The sequence below is a fragment of the Pseudopipra pipra genome, chromosome 19 (genome assembly GCF_036250125.1).
Source record: "Pseudopipra pipra isolate bDixPip1 chromosome 19, bDixPip1.hap1, whole genome shotgun sequence".
Taxonomy (NCBI): Eukaryota; Metazoa; Chordata; class Aves; order Passeriformes; family Pipridae; genus Pseudopipra; species Pseudopipra pipra.
The window spans coordinates 8,598,938-8,618,767 of record NC_087567.1 but is presented as its reverse complement, the minus strand read 5'-3'; the positions used below and the strand labels follow the sequence as shown (position 1 = coordinate 8,618,767).

The following is a 19,830-nucleotide window of genomic DNA, read 5'->3' as shown; positions in this document are numbered from 1 at the left end:
CGACGGGCTGGCTGCACCCGCGCGCCGCCAGTGGAAGGCAGCGGGCGGCGCGGCCGCCGCCGGGACCGGACGGCGCGTCCCGGGGCGCTGCCGGCGGCGGGACGGGGCGGGGAGCGGGCGGGGACCGGGCGGGACGGACGGGGCGGGACGGGGCGGAGCGGCCGCGCCGTGCGGGGGGAGCCCGCGGGGCCGCCCCGCGGGGGCTGCCGCGGGCACGTGCGGGGCGGGGCGCCGGGAGCGGGCGGGGCTCTCCCGTGTGCCCGCACCGTGTCCCGCCCGCGGGCTCGGCCCCGCCCTGCCCCGTCCCCCGCGGCGGGACCCCTCCGAAACCCCTTCCCGCGGTGTCCCCGAGCGCTGCTGCTCCCACACCGCGGAATTACCGGGGAGGGTTCGCTTTCCTTTCCTTCTCGCGGCGGAGTAACGCGGGGCGTCCCTGCGGGAACACGGAGCTGCCTCGGGAAACAAACAGCGGCTGCTCGGTGTGAGAAAAGCACTGCCAAGCTCACACTCCGGCCCTGTCGCTGGCCAGCTCCCGGTTTGGGGGGGCGGAAAGGATCCCCCGAGGGCAGGAGCCGAGTGGGATCGGACACAGCCCCTCGCAGGGCCCGGGACACCGCGGGATGGTGGGGACTGTCCCGGCACTCGGGAGGCTGGCGGGGACTGTCCCGGAGCCTCCCGTCTCTTCCCTGTGAGCCAAGCAGCAGCGTTTCCCCACCCTTCCCTTGGGACAGCATCAGGCAATCTAATATGGTTTGTGTCAGGAAGTGTTTCCTGATATTCAAACTGAATTTTCACGTTTTACTTCAATCCCATTATCTTCTGTTTACACAGTCAAATCATAATAGCATAAATCTTAAATACAATACTGCATTATTAATATTTCCTCCGTTGGGTTTTCAGCTACCAAATATTTAGTCTTATGGCTAACGCTTGGTTAAAACCCAAGAAATGAATCAGCTCTCATTTTTATCACCACTAGCTGAGGGAAGAATTTGAAGGTTGTGGTTTTGAACCATTATTTAGCTTTGCATTGACATTTTTCATCCTGGCTTCTGGTTTTCAACCAATGCTGGGCAGCAAAAAGTAATCTGCTATTTTTTAGCTTACATATTCGTCCTGAAAAACACAAACCGAACCAACCAACCAAAGAGGAAAGAAAAGGCACAGTTAGAACCTACTGCCAATCTCACATAATAGAATCTCTCTTTATACTATGAATTTGTAACCAGGCCCCACTGTCTGTCAAATCAGATCTGAGTTACACAACCTTTATTACAGGAATGCATCCTGTGTTTGCAGTGTTCTCCTTGCTCAAATAAACCAACCACGTGAGGTCTGAGCAGCTCATTCCAAAGAGGAAAAGTTGCTTTCCTCAGGGTCCCATTTTAAGGTGTTCATACAAATATTGCAGCGAATCTATCCCAGCCTGTCTCTGCTGCTAAGGTTTACTTTTTTGAGGCTACAGTTGCTTGGGAACTCGGCATCCCAGCGATACCCAGAGCCCCAAAAAAGCAGTATGGCAGGAGGTGCTGGGGTTGCAGAACTCTCAGCTGTTTTTCCGCCACATCCTGCCCCCTCCATGGCCCTGGACTTTGCATTTCAGGTGGTGGGTGTTTGACCACATCCTTGGGCACAGGACAGTCCTGGCAGTGCTCCTGCTCCCTCCCCACCTCTGGCAGAGTGATGGGAAGAGCCTGCCTGTTTTATGCTGCACCCACTGCCCAGTCCTGCTGCTCCCCAGCATGGGGCCACTGAGGGGGGGGCTTCAGGGCTTCACCTTTAATCCACACTTACACAGTATTTCCATGAATGAAAACAAACTCCTCTGCTGCTGCCCCCCAATTCACTGCTCTGCACAGCCAGAGCTCGGCTCCTCAGTCCACACTTTGATCCAAGAGGCTCAAGTACAGCCTTGGTCAGGTGTTGTTTCTGTGTCACATGGCACAAGTGCTCAGGCAGACCAGAGGATTCCTGAGGGCCTGAGAGCAGCCCTGCCTGGTGACTGTTCAGGTTTTAAATAAAAGCCTGAGCACATAAGGAAAAGCCACAGAGACAGTGTTTCATAAAACAGAGCCAGCAATTTGCTCCAGTACAACAAGGAGAGAGCGAGTGCAGTCTTTCAGCAGCTGAGTTCCATCTACCTCAGTTGGTGCCACAGCCCAGCTCCTCTGTCTTTTCAGAAACAGTCTGTACTGTGAGTCATAAACCCCACGTTACACACTATTGCCTCAAAATGCAAACTGCCTCATCAGTCACTGAGCTCAGGCACAAAGATCTCGGTGTGAGGGAAATAAGCACCGTGCCAGAGGACATGCTGACATATTATCATTGCAAAGTTGCTTTAAAATCACCATTAACCCAAACAGTTATGATTATACATCTGGGACAGTCTTCAATTTACTAGTCATATGTTCTAACTTCTTTTTTGCATCCAAAAAGCAGTTAGCTCCGAGGACAAATTTCACCCGAGTTATGCAAGCCAGGAGAGTCCTTGCTGCATTGCATGGGTCAAAAGACATTCAGAGTGGAGTCACACATCCCAGTCTGCCCTCAGAGATTCAGGAAAGTATTGAAACAGGCCATCCAAGAGTAGTGAACAGAGCAAGGGAAAGCACTGAAGTCATGGCTTTGAGACTGCTTTGCTGAACAACGTGTCAGCCAAGACAACATGAGGAGATCAGAGCCTGCTGCCAGACTACAGGAGTTGGACAATGTACTCACTCAGTGCTCACATGAGATGTGTTTCCTCTTTGTAACAGCTCTCCTTGTCACTGTTCAAGTTCTCAGCAGTTTGAACTCCTGCAATCTATTTCCTACTCTGCTACTGCCTCATTTAACCTGTCTGCCCTCAAACCCTCCTTCCCTCCTCCCTTCTCTCAAAAGATAGGAACAAGATAAGAATCACCTCCCAGGAGTTCTGAGCTTGTAAAGTTCCTGGCTGTAAAATGACCCAAGAGTTGTGGCTCTCCCTGGCCAAGTAAAAACATGTAAAAACAGCATAATTTTTTAGAAACTATTATGGACTTTGTGGTACAGAGTGTTGATGATTCCTATCCCCAGAATAACAGGTGATTTGCTTTCCCACTGTGCCTTTCTTGTGTACCAGTGTGTAACTGATCTGGAAGTAGGTCAGTAGTACATCACATTAGCCTGAGGTGCTGAGATTTGGGAACAAAACTTCTCCCTGTCTCTCTTGTGAAGTAATTTAGCATACACAGTAGGGAGTTTTCTTTGAGCCTGCAGTTACAAATCTGAATATCCAACATCTCATTGCTGGGAGGAATCTGGGAATGGAAAAGCCTGAGAAGATAACACTCAGGTACGTTGCTCCATGTATTATTTATACACTATCTTTGCTCTGATTCCCCAAATATCTGTACCCACAGTGAGAAAAGCTGCCCCACAGCCACATAGGGTGATACTGTAAAAGACACATACTAGGTTTAGAGACTTCTGACAGTCAGATGAAAGTTGTTGGGTACACTATGATCACTTGAAGATCATCAAAATGTTTTATAAGGAAAAACTCTGCCCTGCAAGGCTTGAACTGATTAGTGAAGCCTTTTCAAAATTCCCTTTCCCCCTCTCCTTTGCTCCAAGCCCAGCTGGAGGCAGAGATCTTACCACCTTAGATTCCACTTTATATTTTAAATAATACACCACAGGCTCAGTTCCCTGGCTCTACACCCTTCACCATCTTCCACACAGCTGAAAAACAGTCACATTTTTTTACATCAAGGGCACAAATGACACCTGATGAAGCAGCAGATTTTCAGGAGCCAAACTTCAAACCCAGTAAAACTGCTGTGGAAACACATCCCTGAGCCACCTGCACCCTGTGGCTGTATCAGTGTGGGCTTTGCTGGTGCTCCCAGACCAGCCTTGATGGTTTCCTCCAACACAATGCCTGGCAGGCTGGAGAAGGCAGGGAGCTGCACAGGGCTGCTTGAGGAGATGCTTCGCCCCTGGATTGTCCCAACACACAACAATCCCCCCCCATTTTTACCAAGTAAGAAGCAGCCAGCACCTTCCCCTAGGCTGGCTGTGTCTGCCCCTCTGTCAGCAGCGTTTTCACAAAGCCATGGGCCCCACTCTTTTGGGCAACAGTGCCCACAGACACCCCAGCTGCCCCTGAGGTGACCGTGCCCTGCCCTCACTCCACAGAGTTTGCAAAAAGCAGCCTCAAACCCAAACTGCTCCTCACTTATTTTTTTAAGTCTAGCAGTTAAAATACAGTGCAAAGAAGAGGCCAGTGGGTCTGGCAGCTCAAATAGAAGATGAAAAAAAAAAATTACCTCAGAGTGTTGGTCGAGTGGGCCCCGGTGTGTCCTCCAGCATCCCACCTCACGCAGAGCCTGTTCCGCCAGGAATGGGAACGTGGTGAGTCCTGGCCTGAGCCCTCACCAGGCTCCTCCACACATGGCAGCAGTGACAGGTCCCAGCTCCCAGGCATAGCCCAAGCTGTCCTAGCACCACCCTGGCCCCTCATGGACAATCCTTGCTGTCCTGCTCCCAGGACGGCCCCTCCAGGCACTCCCGGGAGCCTCAGCCTCTCCCAGGAACAGAGTCTGCCCTCAGGCTTCTCCTGGCACAGGCGCCTCCAGGTTAACAGTGAACATCTCCCCCAGCACACGCCCTGGGGTGGTCACTGTTGGCCATGTGAGGCCAGACCAGATTCCCCCAGGACACGCTCCGCTCCGGGCTGTGCCTTCCCTGCAGCTGTGCCTTCCCTGCTCACTGCCCCTCAGGGCAGGAGTCACAGCACTGCTCAGCAGCACCACGGGTCAGTAAATACAGGCCAGATTAAAAAGCTGGCTCCAAATCCTGCAAACAGCTCACAGCTGGAATGCCCATCAACACACAAGGGGAGAGATTAATGGGTTGGTCCCATACAAAGCTTTGGCCTTACATATCCCACACAGCTCTTGGATGTTTTACACGGTTGTGGCTGTCAGGTAAGGCACGTGCTGAGCAAACTCCTTCCCTGCCATCCTGGAGTTCCCTCATAACTCAGCCAAAGATAAGGAAGCTGGTGTTTGGGCAGGGCAGAGCAGAGCTGGGCAGTCCTCCTTTAAATGAAGCACAGAAATAGAGGTGGACCAGGAAGGAAGGTAAGGAGGGACATCAAATCAGTCATCCACCACAGACAACGTTTCAGTCATGCAGGAAAAGCAAACAATTTATTTACATGTCTGATTGTACATTACAGCTACCTGAAGGATCCACATCAGCAAGGACAGCTTTACTGTCCCTAGAAAGTATTTCAAGAAAATACAAAGAAAATAGTGTAAATGGCACATTGCAACAGTACTGACATCACTTCACAGGTGGTGTAAATTACAGAAAGAGATTAAAAATGCCACTTCTGCTGGCTGCTTTTTTTTCAGTAATAATGGAAGAAGTGGACTTTTCTCATTTTCATACTAAGCAGCCTTTAAAGTAAAAGAATAAAACCACCTCATTGCTTCTAAGGCAGCTTTATATTCTGTCAAATGGGTGCTGAATTCAGTCAAAAAACTTCTGCTCTGTGAGAGCAGAACATACTATTTTATAGATTTTTGTAAGATTTAGGGGATAAATCATTTTTTTTGGTAAGATTTTGTAAGATTTAGGGGATATTGTTTTGTAAGATTTAGGGGATACTGATGATTTCTTCCTTGTGACTTAGCAGAGTTTATTATCTCACTGTGTCTGGGGGCTGGTGAGTGGGGTACTGATAAACCACAAGGTGTGAGTGGAGGGATCTCACCAGATGAGGGGGTCAACACTCCAGAAATGAAACCATCAGCTCAGGAAGAGGCTGGTGGGAGGGAAGGACACTTCTAGGACCAGATCCCTGGTTGCCAGTTACAGATGTCAAGTCTCACAACACATCTATTCAGCTTCCCAAATGCTGCAGGAGAGTGCTGTGCTACAACCCCCATGGGAAGGAGTTTATTCAGCATTTGCCAAAATGTGAAAAGCGAGACACCCAGTTTCTCACATCTGCAAGAGGAAGATCTCCAGTCATGCAGATCCAGGGTCTGTCCTTGGGAAACGCTGCCACAGAAGCCAGGGAGGAAAGAGAAGGAATAATTTAAAGTATCTGAGGCACTCTAAGATGGTGAGTCTATGAATTGGTAATACTATTTCTCTTTCCATTTCAATGGGCAAAGTAAATCACTTGCCCAATCCCACAAAAATAATCCCAGAACTGCAGTTAACCTGAAATGGGCAATGTGTTCAAATGAGGTTTTGGTCTGGTGTCCATTTCAAGTATAAAAAGAAGCAAATTGGCTTTAATGGAAATAAAAACTATAATTGCCAAGTCAGGACAATAACATTTAGTTAAGTGTTTTATTATTTTGAATTAACTGAAGCCAACAAGTGGATAGAATTGGTCTCATAACGATACTAGAACAATAAATCTGCGAGTGTGTGTGTGAAACATTGCCTTACAAAAGAGACCAGCCATCTGACACAACATTTCTAAAAGAAGACAAAGAACTGCTAATTATGTTAATTTTCATTTGCTACGTAATTTAGACCATGATCTAGTGCTTCTAAAAAAACCTGTACAAAATGAGTATTTTTTACATCTCAGAGGCACATGAATACAAATCTGATCTAGTTTATATATACACATGTACAAGAAACCAGATGATCAAATGAAAGAAGTGTATATAAAAAGTGCCCGAAACAGATGATAAAATGCAAAAATAAAATGTATCCTCACAACAGAGAAGTAAAAGGCACAAGTACTAAAATACGTAACCATGCAAAAAACGTGGGTAGTCTGTGCAACAAAGAAAAACAAATGGCTCTCACAACCGATTTTACAGTAATTCTCAAAATGTTTCAGTATTTAAACATAACATCAGTGCAACATTTACTGCCCTGTAGCAGGTTCACAAGACACAAAATTCTCAGTTCCCCTTCTGGCGTCCTTTCTCCAAAGCCAGAATAATTTAGCTACAGATAAGGTATTATATAAAATAGGGCTGGTGTTGGGTAGTGTAAGATCCCTGGGTGGAGGAGTAACTGCAGCCCTCCTGCCCCCTTACCCTCTGCACACTCTCCCAGGAGAGTCCCTGCCCCTCGATGGGGCACAGCAGCTCTGAGGGGTTTGCCAGGGCCAGTGTCACTGCTGACAACAGGGGTGTGAAAGCTACAGCTCACATGTCACAGCTGCACCACTAACAACACCTACACCAACCAGAAATACGGATTTGAGGAGTAGGTGTCCAAATTACACCACAGAAGCCCATGTTTGTTACTGTTATGTTTTCATGAGGTTTAAAGTTTCAGTCAAAAGTAATCCCTCTGTGTCTGTTTGAACTCTTGAGTTGAAACAAAACCCTCAGACTTAAGCCAGTGAGCTAAAACCCATCGTATCCAGAACACCACATAGCACTGTCAGCTGGCACCACACTGTGGCAAACCCTGGTACCGTGGCCCTGGCTGCAGATGTTTGTGTCTTTATGGGCTGCTGCCGTTCCCTGCTCCCTTCGAGGTGTGCCTGCCAGGCTCAGCTGCAGGGCTGTGCCTCTCACAGGCTGTGAGTACAGAGTGCAGTGGGACACCTGTACAGAATCCAGGCAAAACTTGTGGCACATCCCAGTGATCCCACACCTGGATCACCTTCAAACTTACCCTACCTGCTTGCATACTGTGAGAATCAGCTTCAGTGTTTTTGTACATGGAACACAACCAGCTTTCATGACCACACAAAAGGCAAGGACAGGACTGGCCTGGTATAAAGACAAGGCTGAAATTCTTGTCTCGGTAGCTAAAGCCATACTGAAGCCAAGAATGTTGAATTTGTCCCTTCCATCTGCTCCTAGTGCTGCCCCAAGGCACACAGCCACTCTGACAGTGGGCACAGGGCTAGGGACAAGACAGAGAGTATAAATGTCAACAGAACAAATACTGGGGAAGAATACCAGAAAGAAACAACTCTCTTGCACATGGATAGGAGCAACTCCCAGTGCATTATGCAGGATGACAGGATTCAGACTCAACACCTACTGCAATCCTTCTCAGTATCTAAAGGTGCATGCAGAGTTTCATTAAACAGAAACCCACACATGCTTCAACAGCAAACTGCTCCTAGAATCAATACTCTGAATTCAAAAATACTGAGAAAAAGCCCCAGGGATGATGCAAAGGAAAAAAATGTCAGCAACTGTGGAACTATATCCTTTAAAACGAAGCAGCTGTGTTACATCACCTGTCATGACTTCTTGACAATGTTTCTCGAGAAACAAATGACTTGACGAGAATATGAGCATTGCTACTTACACCAGGAGCTGCTCAGTTAAAGTTTGAGTCAAGTTTTTACTTAAATCAATATAAGCCAAGCCACTGATTTGGCAAGTGTTTGATCAGCTGCTACTTCCTTCCTTCCTTGGAAAAAATCCCTCAGACCACACCATACAGTATTTGTTTTAAGAGAAAACCACTGTATATTCACTGTCATCAAAGAAGGAAAAAAACTGATCTTTTATTTGTAAATTCTAGTTCTTAGACTCATCACATGTCACCAGCACTATGATGCAGAGACCGCTGAGCCTGGTGTAACAGCCCAAAGTGTGTGTTTATGTATCAGCTTCCAAGCCCTCATTTACAAACCAGATTAGGGAGCCTAAACACTGTAGCTCTAGATCCTCTCTGGAGAGCAAGGCAGTTCTACCCAAGTAAATGGAGCATTGCTGCACTCAGACAGCAAAATATTTGTTGATACACATATCTTTGAGAATTAATAATGCTGTGTTCAACTCCCTACAGAGCTGGCTGAGAAACATCTGAATTTCTCCCAAAGACCATGAAAGGAAAGTTGGCAGCAAAAGTGCATGGGACGGTTTGGGGTTTTTTTTGAGACTTGCTACAAATTTGCATATTAAAAAATCCTTAAAAATAGATGAGAAAGTCACAGTTTGTCACTGTTGCACTTCAAAATAAGACAAATTCTTAAAGAGTTTGAGTCTTTAACAGAAGTTATTAAGAAAGCTGAAAAATCTTCTTTTGATGTCAAAGCAGTTTTGAATCAGCATCACTCTGAAATCAATACTAGGCAACAGCTGAAGACTGAAGTCCGGAGGGAAGCAACCAATACCAGAAAAATCTTGAGAGACTAATTTCAGGTACTCTCAAGTGCAAGTTTTGAAAGAGGTAATTTTTCTGTGTGTAGGACTGCCCTGACCAAGGGCAGCTTTCAGCCGAAAGCCACTGGTACGAAAATACCTGCAGTGGTTTGCAACTGGTTTGACCAGAGTATCACTTTGCTTTTGAGAGTCTAAGGTTGAATGAACTAAGGAACAGATCAAGATACAGAACCTGGGATTGTGTTCACGTCCCCAAGGGTTAAGTGAGAAGCAGGGGTCTGACACAGGAATGTTTGCTGCATTTGTGCATTGCTACAACAGGGTGATACTACATTTCTGTGTTTGAAGTTATTTACCCAGGGAAGCGAGGCCCTTGTTCCAGCAAGAGTAACACTGACAGAGGCAGGCTGTACTTCTCCAGCTCTCCTGAGAGCACAAAGGCAGCACAGCAAAGAAGTAAAACTTATCAGAGAACAGACACCCAAACTGGTGCCTCCCTATTGCCACGTCTCCCGTCTGTTCCGCCAAAGTGTCTGGCACCTGATCAAAGTGTGCACTCTCTGCACCTTCAGCATCAGATTCCTCCCTGCCCCAGTGACCCATCAAGTGATCCCTTATTACCAAGTTACCTGCTTGTCATAAAATGTGATGACTTCTTTTCTGGGATAGAAGGGCTTTCCAGGGCTTGAACTGCAAGACAGATTGGTCTAATATCTGCAGTTACTCAGTCTAAGAATGCAATTGCTAATTATTATTTTTAGAAGTGGATACCTTAGAGGAAAATCTGCCAGTGAAATGCCTCTCCCACCTCCAACTCACATTATCTGTCAAACATAGCAAGTATCTGGATACGTATTTCAACAGTACCAGACAGCAGTACCACACCAAGGGCCCCACAGGAGCAGAAGGGTAACTCCTTTACACAATAAACCAAAGCTACAAACACCACCAACATGGTGGTAAGACAACTCTTCAAACGCAAACAGTGGAGCAAGTAAGAGCTTCTACATGCTGACACACTTGGGTACAGAGCTGAGGAAGAAGTCCTCCAAGATTTTAGAAAATCCACTGCTGGGAATATCCCTTTCAGGATTCTGGCCAGATTCGGTGACTATTTGTCACTAGTAGTGACTATTCACCTCTTACATATAATTACCTTCACAGGAACTTGGCTACCACTACAGTCATGTCTTCTGTTGGCGTCCATGGGCTCTGTGGTCTCAGTGAAGTAAGCCAGGCTCTGCTTTCAGTGAAACAGTCCTCAACATTTGCTGATGCTCCACCCTAGTGGGGACGGGTTTTAGATTATTAAAATTTTGAAGCCAAGTCTAGTTTACTTAAAAAATAATTAGGGAAAAACATTCAGTCACCAGTCTAAAAGCTGCAACAGCTTCACTCACATTTAAATCCAGCGCACGAGAGCAGGCCAGCAGTGTAACTTCCCAAACAGCCAGCTCCAGAAGCAGGGCTGCTGGTCACCCAGCCCTGCTTGTCACAGCAGGTGAGCAACAGCCACCTGACCATGTGGAAGAGTCCTCTGTGGCCTATACAGAGAGCAAAGTCCCTAGCACAAGCCACAGATAGCACCAGGCAGAGGGAAATGGCATCACTAAAGTGCAGGTGAGGAGTCCTGCAGGCAGGTAGCACCAAGTGGCTTAACTGTTCCTCTCCTACCTTCTGGGTGGCACATCCAGAAGCAGCAGCAGAAGGGTGGCTGTGTGGGGTTTCCATGGTGTTCCACCAGCTTCTCCACAAACAGAAGCTGCTGCAATGTAGCACAAGACATTTTACACCATTCCCAGGTGGCAAAGGAGTGGTTTTAAAATCCCTTCCTCCAGATTACCCTAGAGTCCCAGGAACCCAGCCCTGAGACATAACTGTTTAAACCACACTGCACCATTTCTCCTGCAGACACCTTTGTGTGGGGTGTTGTGTCCCACAGTCATTCCTCCGGTCCCTTCTCTCTTTCCAGTTACTTTACACCTGCCTAATGCAGATACATAGAAACAAACTGTTTTTATTTTCTTGCCTTCAAGAAAGCCTGATTCCAGCACATCCCCTGCTTCCCATCGCTCCAGTAACACATCACTGAAGGCAAGAGCACAGAGATTGCAGAAAAATATATATATATTTACATCCATAACTGAATACAGTTTTATGTATTCAAATTCAGGGAAAATGCATCACATATACACACCAAGATACATCGAGAGAATACTAAGGGCAAGACACTGCCAACAGCAAGAAATACACAGAAAAGCACAGTCATTGCTACTGTAACGTTCTTCTGGGGAGTGTATTCAAGAGAGGAAACATCTCTATGCACTGGGGAAAGCCAGACACTCGGGCCTATTTTTCTGTGCCAGTTGGTGTGAATCAAAAGTGTGAAACTTTTACTTTAAAAAAAGTGCATGGAATAAAATTCCTTTTTAGCATTCAACTACCCAAATGATTCCATAAGCTCCTTACATAAGCTACATTATTAATTAAAAAGGTCCTAGCCCTACAGTACACAGATCCAGCTCCGGAGAACACAGGCACATGTTGAAGTCATCCCTATTTAAGGCAGCATTTAAGCATAAACTCAACTTTAAAGCTTATATTCTGTCGCACTGACTTCTCTGAGCAGTCTCAGTACACACTTAAAAGTTAAGCACCTGCACAACTGCTCATCTAAGCGAGGATGTGTTCCCTATTTAGAGCTTTAGATATGCACGTGTGTGCTCAGTCTGGACTGGTAACTCCTGCAAGACCAAGCTCCTTCTTTTTTCTGCCCTATAGGTAAAATCCACTCCACACCAGACTGCTCTCCATGGCTGTGTCAGCAACCAGTGGATCCTCTCCACAGTCTGCCCAAAAAAAGGTCAAAGGAGTGCAGCTATATGGGCTGGAAAAGCAACTCAGCACGTGATGTCAAGGGCTGCTCCTCCTCCTCCTCCCCTGAAGTGAAGATATGTCATGCAAAAATTTATTTTTTTTTTTGGTAAGAACTGGAATGTGTTCCTTCAGTGAAATCTTTAAACTCAGGGTGAGGGGAAGGGGCAGGATCCCCGAATTCATCTTAATGGCCCGTGATATACCCCTGAAAATAGGGGAAGAGATTGGAAGAGCTCTTCGCCTCAATGCTACAGGGACCCCCCTCCCGGCACAACAAACACACGTGCACACGCCGAGGAGCAGCTGGCTCAGAGCACCCCAAAGCAGGCTCCAAAGTGATCTTACATCAAAAGCACTTTGTGCTGACAGTGGCAAACAAGTGGATGGTGATTTTTTTTTTCACAAATAGCAAACAATTTTGCAGTATCTTCCTCTTCTTCCTGTTTACTTTGTGTCTTGTCTTTTCCCAAAGTTTGTTTTTTTGTTGTGTGTTTGGTTTTTTGTTTGTTTGTTTTTTTAACCCGATGTGTGGTTGAAGTACTAAAACTTAATCAAATAGTAAATTACACAGTCAGCACCAGTCAGGAACTGAACCTGGGTATGTCAATTGGTTTGTGGTACCCAAATTCCTGGAAGAACGAAGAAAAAATTCTTGCTCCTAAAGTTAGGGCCACATCCATATGTTTCCATTGTCTTTTTTACCTTTACAACTAGAGGTAGAGTCATTTTGTCCAGTATCTAAAACAGCATGATCCAGTTATATTGTTATTACATTAATATACAGTATCCATCTTATCACAGGTATTGAAAGTGCATGGAAAAAGTCTAACCAAGCCAATTCAATGACAAATAACAGTGTACCAAACATCATATAAACACACCCGCGCACCCACACTCACACGTAGTGTATATATATATATATTTATAGATTAATTTACAGTATCAGAGTGTTGTTTAGATCCAGTGGCATGTGCAGAAATATCAGGCAGTTGCTGCTTTTCCTTCTCCTATTCTCTTCAATTCTTTATTTCCAAGATGGACGGGTTGTGGTCCAGGATTGCCAGAATGATCTTGTCCATATACTGTCGCAATCTGTAGTTTATCTCTTCCTGCTCTTTGAGGGCTTCCATGAGCTGAAACACAACATCTCCAAGTTACTCTTGAAATATTCTCACTAGTTTACCAATAGTTAGATTTGTGAGCTGTGAAAGGCCCCTCAACCTCTCCAAAGATGAAGACTGCTTTGCTTTGTACGTCGCACGTTCAATGCCAAACCGGCAGAGCTGCCAAGGAGTGACAGAGCCCCAGATCCTCCTAAAGCCCATGTTATTTGGGTGTCCATTTTCATTTGCCTTCACATAAGTACTACCCTGAATCTGCAGTTTCTTACCTTTGTTTTATTAGACAGGAAAAATGCCACAAATGGGAACAGTTTATGCAGGTCTGTGAGGTTTTACTGAGCCTGGGCCACAGCTGTCAGGCACTTCCCTCCTTTGAAGGGGGAGTGCTGGGCATCCCTTGCATGAGCCAGTCATGAGATACACAGGGAGAAAGTCAGACTTTTCTTGACAATAGCAAAAGCCCAATTTGCTTTTACCTAATTAGAGATCAACAATTAAACACCTTCCTTCACAGAGCTCTGGTTCAGCAAGAAACTCAAGTATGCACTTCACTTCAAGGGCCTGCCCAGGAGTTAAAAGGCTGGCAGGTCATTCCAGTACACACTGGGTAAAAGGCCTGTCTCAGGACTCCTTTTGATGAAGAAATGGGGAATTCTGTCTGGAAGAAACAGAGCATAAAGGGCAAACAATTCCTTTTAATCTCATTCACCACTAACCTGTCTTCTTCCCTGGGAGCTCTTACGTATCCATGGGCCTGATTTCACAATCTGTCCTGGAGCTCAGAGGAAGCTACATGAGCTGGACTCAGCCCACAGACAAATGGGCCTCCCATAATATCTTCCAAAGCATTATCAGATTATTAATTGCAATCTACTTACTTTCTTCAAGAATTCAGCTCTGCTACAGTGAATATAGGCAATATATAGCTCAAATTTAGATAATAACTACCTATGGTCATTTCTGTATGAAACTTATGTCATACTATCACAATACCCTAAACCTGTAAAAGTTCACTGAGAGTCTCATAATTCCTTTTTTTTTGAGAGAGAGAAATGGGAGAGTTATATTACAAGGAGCATCCCAAAACACTGTTAGACTTAAGGCAATCTTCCAACACTCCTGAACTCCTATCAAAGCAGAATTTCTGTTGTTCATTTGTCAACTTCAGATAGTTCAACCTTGACAGTTAATTACACTGCAAAATGCTTATTCTTGGATGTGGTACCTGATTAAAAGAGCACATTACCTCATCTCTTGATGCAGAATCAATTTCAGCAGCCAGTGACTGGGCTTTTGTTTGCGTTGCAAAGAGATTTTTAGCTTCATAAAGACTGAGGCTTAGGATCTGTCCATTAAGGTCATCATTTTGGTCACGAAGTTTCTGATTCTCCTGTTTCAGGAGGATGAAAATGAAAAGACAAATCACTTTTAAGTTCTTCCTACAAGGTTTCATTAAATATAAGTAATATTTTAACATCACAGGTAATCTGAGTGACACGTGGTGAGGCAGCAAGTTAACAGCAACTCTCTTACCTCCAGTGACAAGTCCTCCCTGCCTGGATCACAGGGCACAATTCACATTACTGATGCAAAGAAGTCCTGCACAGATGCAATGTGTGTCTCATGCTTGTGATAAAGGGGGGACAAAACCTAAAGGCAGTGTGCTGGGGTTGCAGCTGTAAGCATTTTCCAAGGCAGCCCCACACATTTCATGTGGGTCAAGAGGCCTTTTCTGCTCACCTGCTTCAGCCGCTTTATTTCGTGCTCCATCTCCACCTCCCTGGTTTTGGCATTGAACTCGCTCACGCTGGATGAGGAGCTTCTCCCACGCCCAGGGCGTTCACATTCCAGCTTGTACAGCTGCAGGTGCTCCAGTTCCTTCCGCAGGTCTTCGATGAGCTGTGGGCACGCAAGGAGGTCGTGTATCTCCAGCACAACCTGCACAACCATCCCCCCTGCAAACAGCCACCTCCGTGCTCAGACAAGCACCCTGTGAGTCTGGCTGAGGCCAGAGTCCTACAGCACAGCCCCCTGCTCTTCTGTGGAAGCACAGCTCACTTACACCACTGCAGAGATGGAAGGGGCTCTGACTGCTAAGCGTCATGTCCCTAAGCATAATTGCCCTAGTATGGGAAGTGTTAGGGCACACATTTGAAGTTGCAAATACTCAAAGAGTTGTAAACCCTTTGGGTCAGGGATCGCCATTTATATTCTTGCAGCGTTCATCACCCTGTGGGCACCCCTCCCTCAGAAACACAGTCCAGCAGGACATTCCCTGGCTGTGCTATTCTCAGTGCTCATCCTGTCTGCCCATTCTTTTTCAGATGGGTTTCCATGCAGGTGAGAAGAGACTGCCTGGCCTTACATCCCTCTTCACACCTACCTCCTGTGTGGCTTCCCTCTCCTTGTTGAACTCCAGCCTGTTCTGCCGCAGCTTGTCCATCATTCTCTTGTACAAATCCATCTCATCCTTCAGCCGCAGACTCGTGTCCTCCAACCTGTCTGACATGCGTTGCCTTTCCTACAATAAACAGGGAACTCCATAACCAGCTTGCAACTGCAGGAGAAACCCCGAGTTTTACCACATGAACCTACAGACACAGCGGGTCATGAGCTGGCTTGTGTCCTGGGGCATTCCTGCCTCTAAATGTTCCAATTCCATTAATAGTTTAAGGAAGAAAAATTTAAGAAGCTGGGCCAAGCACCGTATGAGTTTTGCTCTTACACAAATGAAATTGCTGTTAAATTGCTCAAGCACTCAGGGGGGTTTTGTTACCTCATCTAATCTCTCCGTTTGGGATTTCAGCCGTGTGACAGTGCTTTTCAAATCACCATTTTCTTCTTCCAGCTGCTGAACCCTGTGTTAATAACAAAAACCTTACAGCAGATATCTCTTCAAGACTGCAGACATGCAAAATAGCGTGCTCTAAAAAGCCATTTCACTTGCACTTGACAGAAAGACCAAACAGGAAAATCTTTCTAATCTTAGCACTTTTTAACGTGAGCTTTTTGATAGTTTTTTTTAGGGCCCAAAACACCACACTGACCCTCAGATTCTTGTGTTCCTAAAAACAGGTACCTAAAAAAATAAATCAAGTCGGAAGAAACAAATGTTTGCTACAGCTGGTCACAATTCCCTCCTTGAATCCATGCCAAATATCCAGCTAAGCTGCCTACATGGGCCACGTGGATTAAAGCATTAATGTAAGGCATCCTCCCAGCTTTTGGGCTTTAAGACACACAACTGCACAGCTACTCTACTGACCTGCCAACCTGCCACCATCTGTGCACTGTCTGGTGGTAAACAGCCTACATTTACATGCAAAGTAAAAATGAAGACAAGAGAACCTTGTGCTCTGTTCTGGGTGGCACCAAGGTGTTTGTTACCTTGTATTCAGCAGTTCGATTTCAGTGCCTTTCTCTTTTTCATATTTGCTGTAAGCTTCTCTATGTCTCTTTATCTCGTCTTCCAGGGTCTGTTCTGCTGATGTTTCTTGGTCTTTCAATAGTTCCTCTAGTTCATGAACTCTAAGGAAACCAGATCTCACTTCAGTAAGAGCTTCACAAAAAAAATAAGTGTGCAACTTCATCGCCTCCGTCTTTCTGGCCCATTCCTTTATTTCATTCTACTTCACCCTCTCTCTTGGCATTTAATCTCTCCCAGTATCTCTCCTGGTATTTAATCTACCCAATAAGCACAGAATTAAGTAGTACTGGTTCATCTATTATTCTTTCAATCTCAAGAAGCTAGGACTACCACCCAGCCTTATGCTCTTGCTACATGCAAGAAAAAAAACCAAATCCATCCACCACAGTAACCTTTCTCACAGCAGAAGAGCTTGCTCTGTGCAAGTCAGTAACATCTCTGTTAAAGACACCAGTTTGGAAGGCCTCTGCTTGCTCAAAATTCATCCCTATTGCACTTGACTTCTCAGATGAAGCCTTATTTCATCTGTCAGCATTAAGGAAGGAGACTTGGTCATACTCTGCAGGTAGAGATGTTCCTTCCCCACAATTGTGTTCTGGCTTTGCTCTGACATGGTAAGGAGACCTGGCTCTGTGCCCTGTTACCTGTGAACTAGCTGTGTGTTCTCTTGTTTCAGTTTGCTCTTCAGGTCACCATTTGTCAGGCTGTCATTCTCCAGTTCTGTCACCTTCTTCTCTAGGTACGTTACCTGGAAGGGGAAGTGGAAAAAATGGAAGAGTCTGAATCTCTCTTCAAACACTCCTTCACTGCTCTTAACTGGCATTTAGCTATTCTACTCTTTTTTAAATGTGGCATATCTCTCTGCAAAGTCAGCAGTGAAATTAAGCTCTGAAATTCTGGGTTCCCCAGATCCAGCATCTTCCTTGAAGGTGATCAATGCAAATACACCCCAAAGAAGTACTAACACAATGCCTGGATTTGTGCTCACACAGCTCTTACAATACTGGGAAACAAAGTCGGAATATCAATGGAACATCAAGGAAATTCTGAATGAGGTACTTCAGATCAGGGGTCACTGTGAGCAAGGAGTTCCATCCATTGGTGCAGGTCTGCAGCAGGATTTGGTTGGGTCCATTAATCCCAAGGCACACAGCTTCTCACCTTTTCAGTGATATCATTGTCACAGGAGTCTATACTGTCTCTGAACAAGTCTTCTGTGCTGCCATTGCTGCTGCTGAAGTTACTGTTGTGGAAGAGTTGTCTGAAAGATCAGAAGGATAATTACTTTGCTTGATGAGGAGAGAGGACAAAGAGTCTGGTTGAGACTTTGAACATCCGATGCTAAAATCTGTGCAATCATTTCAGTGACAATTACGACTGTTTAAACACAAGTCTTACAAGAGACTGGTAGCTAAATGAAGTCACACTGAGCACAGTCAATGACATTAGTTCTAGGGAGTGAGTTCTTTGTTGCTTTTGATAGGATCTGCCACCAGCATTAACATAGTTTTAAAAATACTTAAGTCTTATTCACACTATGTACTGAATTGTACTTGCCTTATTAGAAATTTTAAAAAGGTCACCACTGCACACTGGTTGGTGCAGTTAATCTTGAAAATTTCATAGAGTAAGAATTTAAAAAAAATATAAAAAAAGAAATCCCAAGCAGTTCCCACTGCTGAATAGTGTCAGAAATACGTAACACTGGAGATTATGTAAAATGTTCCCAACCCTTCCAGGCCTCCCCAGCCCAGGGCTGGTTCATTCACTCAAAGGAAGATGACAATGCTGTATGTCCTCCTTAAAGGGGTGCTCTTGTTTTCCTTTGCATTTTGGCAACAACAACAAGGCCCACATTATGAGGGTTAAAGAAGCAATACCTGGACTGATGGAATAGCAGTATAAAGGAAGAAAGTTGGCAGACAAGGAAGCAACTATCTATGTTTTTAAGAGCTCTTTCCAGTTCAGGAGCCTGCTCCAAGCCAAGTATTGGCTTCTATATTCTTTAACATCCCTACCCAAATACAGGCCCCTTTCCTTGAAAACTTATCTTGGCAAATTTTTGTTTTCCAAACTTATTCTTAATCTCTTCTCCCACTCCCACTTATGGAATTGTTATGACTGATTCCACAAGTATTCATGGAAAAGTTGAAGACTCTTACCTTCCAAAAGCTGTGCTTGATATTTTCCTGTTAGGGCTATATGGATACAGAAGGAATGATATAGGAATTAAATACTGATTTGATCCAATTTTAATTGCATAATGAAATAGAATATTGACTATTTTAGCAAAGTCAAAACATGATTCTGTGAACAATATTCTTTAACAACTTAACCAAAAGCTGCAGTTACTAACAAATGCAAAGATGAGTGAAGCCACAAATTACTGTGATCATTAATAAGTCAATTTGCAAATACTGTTATGTTTAGCAGAGATTTGTCAGTGTAAATCAAAGCAAAACTAACATTAGAAACACCACAAAGGGACACTAAGTTAGTGATGAACTAGTGATTCTGGATTCCCAGTTTTTAGATGATTTTGTAAACAGTTAGTTTATTCTTCCCCATAATGCTTCCCAGTTCAGCACAGGAACTGAGGTGCTTCCCATTTTCACAGCTCCCTTCTGCAAGCCAGGGACTGGAATTATCCAGACAAAGGGCCACACTGCAGACAACAGCACCAGAACCAGATCAAAATATCCTGCTGCACCTCTCCATGAGAGGATGTCACATCTCAGCGTGCACAGGCACAGCTCTCTGCCAGGGCACTGCTCTCTTCCAGCCAGGCATTCACAGCCTCCCTCACAAAACTCCCAGAGCCCTGGTGGGTCATGCTCTGGGTGTTGGCAGAGCCTTGCTAGGGCAGGAACACTGTTCATGTCAAGTGCTCCACTGCTGTGCCATCGCCAGGGCAGCGTGCTCTGGCCCAAGGATTGTGCCAACAGGCAGGACTCACGTTCAGTTTCTAGGGGGAGCCAGAATCCCACCAAACGATTCCCTTCAAAAACCCCGGGTGATTGTTGCAAGCACTTTCCAAGTGCTCAGCACAGCTCAGAAGGGGGTGGAGTGGCAGAGATGTAAGGAAATTTCCTCACAGAAATGTAAGGAAAGAGCTGAAATTTCAAAGAACCCCAAAAGTAACTTCTGCCATAGGAATTTATCATTTTTCCAAGTTCCCTTGAGGATTAAAAAAAAACAAAAAATCCCATAGGAACAAAGTACCTCTGCTGACTAGTAGCTTTAGGAGAGGTGTATGTAAGGTTATATGCATTAGCTAAGGATCTGCAGATCCCTCCTTCCCACCTGGAGAAAGCAGTAGTTA

General features: G+C 45.4%; 1 protein-coding gene across 5 annotated transcripts in view; it reads right to left on the bottom strand.

The window, feature by feature from the left end:
- Positions 1-5,152: 5,152 nt before the first annotated feature.
- RAB11FIP4 (RAB11 family interacting protein 4) overlaps positions 5,153-19,830 on the bottom strand; it is a 115,397-nt gene continuing 100,719 nt past the window's right edge. For all 5 annotated transcript variants that reach the window (XM_064676044.1, XM_064676043.1, XM_064676046.1 and 2 more), the window contains 9 exons: positions 18,671-18,706; positions 17,670-17,769; positions 17,153-17,256; positions 16,469-16,609; positions 15,858-15,939; positions 15,465-15,602; positions 14,822-14,980; positions 14,328-14,471; positions 5,153-13,093 (listed from right to left, as the gene is read on the bottom strand). In XM_064676044.1, coding sequence (XP_064532114.1) covers positions 12,977-13,093; positions 14,328-14,471; positions 14,822-14,980; positions 15,465-15,602; positions 15,858-15,939; positions 16,469-16,609; positions 17,153-17,256; positions 17,670-17,769; positions 18,671-18,706 — 1,021 coding nt within the window. In that variant the 3' untranslated portion in view covers positions 5,153-12,976. The remainder of the gene's footprint in view (positions 13,094-14,327; positions 14,472-14,821; positions 14,981-15,464; positions 15,603-15,857; positions 15,940-16,468; positions 16,610-17,152; positions 17,257-17,669; positions 17,770-18,670; positions 18,707-19,830) is intronic.